Source organism: Orbicella franksi, chromosome 15 (genome assembly GCF_964199315.1).
Source record: "Orbicella franksi chromosome 15, jaOrbFran1.1, whole genome shotgun sequence".
NCBI classification, from domain to species: Eukaryota; Metazoa; Cnidaria; class Anthozoa; order Scleractinia; family Merulinidae; genus Orbicella; species Orbicella franksi.
In genome coordinates this window covers 7,303,598-7,308,798 of record NC_138159.1, presented here as the reverse complement: position 1 = coordinate 7,308,798, position 5,201 = coordinate 7,303,598, and the positions used below count along the sequence as shown (strand labels likewise).

The following is a 5,201-nucleotide window of genomic DNA, read 5'->3' as shown; positions in this document are numbered from 1 at the left end:
ACTATTCGCCACTTTTCGCTACTGTTCGCCACTATTCGCACTATTCGAGACTATTCGTACTATTCGGGACTATTCGCGACTATTCGCTATTCGCTATTCGGGTTTTCCAGACACCCTCCGGCCAGTCGCTTTGCTGGTTCTTGCGGCTAGCTAATGGCTGCGGCCGTATGCAGTCGCGGATCCATACTGGTTTCCACCGTGTTACGGAAATCGATCAGATTTTTCAGAGTGACAAAGAAACCCAGGAATTAAAATCCAAAACAACTCACGCTGAAGCACCCTCCCAGACCTTGCATGCACCTTTGGCGCTCATTGTTTTAGAAATCAATAACTGTTTATCGTAAATCGGCGCCGCTGATTTCCGTTTCGTAAACGGTCGATGCCATTTTTAACGGTCGATGCCATCATTGAACTTGGTAACCAAGCCTTTCAGACAGGACGATGCCATATCTGCTTTAGTATAGGCCTGGACAAGGTAGAAACTGATTTTAATTTGTTGATTGAGTGAAACGCACCAGTCAAATGCTTGATTGTTCATATTCACACTGATTTGCTTGCAGATAGCTTTTATTTGATGGGTGGAGCAACTCTGTCAGTCACGTTTTATAATTAAATTTTGCGGGGATTTGGTAGATCAATCAGGTAGTGTAGCGGTAGAGGAGGGATATTAATAGACAGAAGTTTCGGGTTCGATACTGGTTGGGTATTTACAAATTTTCTTTTTTTTTTAATTTCGTAGAGAAAAATTCGTTGATAGTTAAAAAACTTTCTAAGTGTCGCGAAATTGGCATCGACCGTTTACGAAACGGAAAACTGCATCGGCGCCTGGTATCCCAGCCTCAGGCCAGCCTCTATTACGTATGCACAAGCACGGAGCACAAATATTAAAAATACGAAGAGCGCGCGGTAGATGGGCTCTTATCTCATATGTCCTCACGGTCTGCGCGCTCGCACTCGCGCTCTGCCCCGCGCGCTAAATTAACTCCCAGTCTTCTTCGCGCAGAATTCTCTCGTTGTTCGCTGCTTCTTCCTTTACCTTTATTCTCATCACAGCATAACAATAATTCCTCAGCTATTGATTCAACAGATCAAACACCGGTTGCGAGGCATAGGGGCAGTCTCTCTCCTAATTATACTAACATACTCTCTGGCAAGAACCTAATTTTTGAGCATGTTTATATTTTGTATCCAGATTTGTGAAGAGAAGTCACATAATCGAGGACTTCCGGTGTTACTCTCTCGCGGCGGAAGTAAGGCGCTTTTTCCACAATTGCTGAAATCTGTGAAAAAGCTCACCACATTTATTTCCAAACTCAAACTAAGAACTTCCCTTACTGATTTTATCGCGCCATACTGAATTTATCAGGAAAGTAAAAAAAAAAGTTGAGAATGGGTTTAAACCTCAACCACGATTGCGCTTCTGCCCAAAGGTGTTATGTTTCCTTTAAAGGATTACTATAAATAGAGGAGTAAAAAATTGTCAACTTTGACAGCTAGACACGAAGACAAAAGCGAATACGTTGGGCTTGTCAAGCAACAGCTCGCACGCATTATTTCCTCTTCGGACACAGCACTCTATTTCGAGTTTTCTCAAGAACCAAACATTTAACCGATCAATTAACATCGTGTATCGATCCTAGTGCACAGGAAATTTGCGCATTTACACAACGAAAGTGTTTGTCTATCCAGGCGCAAGTTTGTGAAGGATAAGGCTTAATAAGTTGCGTAATCCAAAAAGTTCTTCGTGACATTTTCCGATTTAACTCAGCTAAACGGTCCGAATTAAGAAGATATTATTATTCGTGTAGATTCTGGCTTATTAACAGTGTTTGCCAACTTGCTTTTGTTGTCGTAAGTGTGAAAAATAAAAGCTCCTCAACTAATTATAGTTCTGAGTTCTGATTTGTCGAAAGCTTAAAATCCAGGTCAAACAAAGCTTGATACTTTTAAAAACAATGCCGTCGTTTTGACACTGGACTGGACGAAGTCCCGCCTTCTTAATAGCGACAAATGGCCTTGTGACCAAAGAATTTCCGATTCTGTCGATTAGCGGACGCACGAGCCAATCAAAAGGCGACATTTTGATTTGTAACAAACCGCTGTGGCATTTATCACACATTTCGTTCAGTCGAACTCACTTGAAATAGTAAAGGAACAATGCATAACACGTAACTGCAGTGTGTTGAGATTTGGTGTTCGCTAACGGAACGATATGGAAGCGTTTGAGAACGTCACGCCAGTGAAGGCTGAACCGCCAAGTTTAGCGTTTTCCACCGATCAAGTTGCTTGCGTTTGTGATGCGCTCAGGCAATCAGGAGATCTTGAAAGGTTGGCTCGATTTCTCTGGTCACTCCCCCCGAATGAACTTCTAAGCGGAACAGAGAGTGTGCTAAAAGCTCGAGCTTTCGTCGCGTTTCACCGTGGACGGTTTCGCGAAGTATACACGATCCTCGAGAGCCATGAATTTGATCCGTCTTCGCACGAAATGCTTCAGAATATGTGGTACAAAGCACACTATTGCGAAGCCGAAAAGCTCAGAGGAAGAGAATTAGGCGCCGTGGATAAATACAGGATTAGACGGAAGTACCCGCTTCCACGCACTATTTGGGACGGCGAAGAAACCGTGTACTGTTTCAAGGAAAAATCAAGGCAATTGCTGAAGCAATGCTACGAGCAAAATCGATACCCTACCCCGCAAGAGAAACGGCTCATCGCTAAACAGACGGGACTAACCTTGAAGCAAGTCAGCAACTGGTTTAAAAACAGAAGACAGCGCGATAGGATTCCCTCCAACAAAAGGTGCGATCTCACACTCGAATTAGCCATAAGCACACAAGGAAATGTATTATTATTTTTTGTTTACCTACGTATCTATGTTTGATAGATTTCAAGAGAGCCGTCTTTGTTCATTTCGTGTCCGTGATCTGGATGATTACAATGTAGTTGATTACGACATGCGTTTAGTTATATATACATTTCAGAAAATGAAATTTGACGGCAAGTCTCTAATCAGCTGAGATTTCTTAAGATAACTCAGTAACTTATACCTTTGGTTAGAGTTTCTTAATAGGTTTCTCGATTCTTCAGGATATCTGCAAAGTATCGAGACTATCAACGTTGATAACCCGTCAGAAAATTTACACGTTAAAAGTGATCTCGAAAACTCAGTTCTCTTGCGACTATCGAAGTCAAACAGATGTTTTGAAATGACCTTTGTTAATGCAGAGTGACTGTGTATTTACCTTTTTAATATTTCAATATTCGTTCTCATGTTTCACAAATGTAAACCAACATGTAACACATCCCATGGTGTTTTTTTTATAGCGACGACTCACTGCGGAAAAGCGTGGATTCGATGGGACCAGAATCTCCAAATGGCGAAGTCCACGAAACCATTTTGGGCGGAAACGGAGAATCCGAAGATGACGATATTCCACCACCGCTTACGAAAACTGAGCAAGAGTTACTGAATAACTGTTTATACCCTTCCGCGAACCTGAACGCCAACGAGACAGTACAGCTTGTGTGCGTCGAAATGCCAACCAGCGGGGAGCTAAACGAAGAGGTCATTGTCGTAAAAAAAGAGCAATTTTAATCGTGAAGAAGTCCAAGGTGATTTATGTCACTCTAAGCCAGGGCGAAGAACAAGCTTTTAAAATGAGTGTTGATGATTTTGAGGTGGAAGAACCCGACAAAAAGTTTGGTAAATATTTTATTGTGATGATAGTCAAGAAATGTGAATGAAAAGTTTCGACCGTAGTTGTGTTTAGATAAGAAAGCGAAGCTCGATGCCAAAACAAATTTCCACCAAGATGGGGTTTCGTTTAATTCGCTATGCCAAGGTGTTCGTGTTATTGTTTCGGAAATACCTACGAATGCGTGGTGTTTTATAACCTCGAATGAGAGTAGATAAAATTTTGTAATGATCGGGTTTATTTTAAATATAGCCCGGTGAACGTGTAAGCAGGTTCCACGCAGATAGCCAGTAGAGATTTAGCGCGTACCTAGGGACAGACCGAATTTTAGAAATTAATCCTAACAACAAAAGCTGGTTAAAGTTTTGTCTATGATGAATGGTGCCGAGGACAGAAATGCATCATCATCTGAAGAACAAATTTCGACAGTCTGAAGTGGAATTGTCATATCTGTTTATCTAGCGCTGAACATTGTATAGAATTTCCAACATCCTTACATTCTTAAAGGATAAAGATCTCTTGCGGGCCTGACACTTAATATTTTGAAACGTGATCTGAGTCACCGGTTTCCGTAATTATTAAAAGCTCTCCTGCACACCAGACTATATTTTCAGTCTGTACGATCGATAACAAATGATATTTTTGTACAATAGTGACGAAAGAGATGTACACAGTTAAATGTTAATTGCTCGGAGTTTGAAGCTTCAGAAGTAATAAATCTCCTTTTTCCTATGTTATTACTATACCTGTTGTACATTTGTCCTTGTTATGAAACCCGTCCTAATCTGGTCAAAATATTGTGAACCTGCCCAAATGCGAAATAGACGGTCAGTGTAAATTTCAGACTGCAGACTGTAGACTTTTTGACTGAATTGTGTTACCATTTGCATCATTGAGAGTTAACCGTAAACAGGTTAACCGGAGCGCTATTCAAGCTAAACTGAGTGATATTCAGTCTAACCGGAGTGATATTCCGACTAACCGGAGTGCAAACTTTTACTGCGATTAGCCTGAATAAACCTGTTTTCGGTCAGCACTCGATGTATACATGGAAGTAACACGATATATACTTTAAAAGTCTGTAGTCTGCAGTCTACATTTTAATACCTTCAGTATTCATTTTACCCCTGGTCTGCAGTCTGCGTTTTCACTGACCGCGAAATAGGTCGCAGCAGTCTGTTCCACAGTTCCCCGAAGTCTCCTTCGCAGCCGACTTTGGCCCGAGGGTCCCCGAGAAGCCCCGGCGAAGAAATATCGAACTATCACGCGTGAGAGGAAGTATAACAAAGCAAACTAATCATCAAAGAAATGCGTAAGGAAAGAAAGAGTCAGCTTTTAGTCTTTTTCGTTCACTTTCATAATATGGTGAACAAAGTTAGTTTTATCGCTGACAGAAAGAAATTACAGTAGACTTCTTTGTCACACAACGCTCCTTTGCGTGACAACCAAAATAATGGCCGCGAAGGGGACTGTCTGCCCGCTGGCTGCCAGTCATGACCAGTATGT

At 41.6% G+C, this 5,201-nt stretch overlaps 1 protein-coding gene across 1 annotated transcript; it reads left to right on the top strand.

The window, feature by feature from the left end:
- The first annotated feature begins 2,137 nt into the window (after positions 1–2,137).
- Positions 2,138–4,530, top strand: LOC145469787 (homeobox protein SIX6-like). Its single transcript, XM_081453597.1, has 2 exons — positions 2,138–2,799; positions 3,325–4,530. The coding sequence occupies exons 1-2, from the start codon at positions 2,213–2,215 to the stop codon at positions 3,593–3,595; spliced, it is 858 nt and encodes a 285-aa protein (XP_081309723.1). The 5' UTR covers positions 2,138–2,212; the 3' UTR covers positions 3,596–4,530.
- The last annotated feature ends 671 nt before the right edge of the window (positions 4,531–5,201 follow it).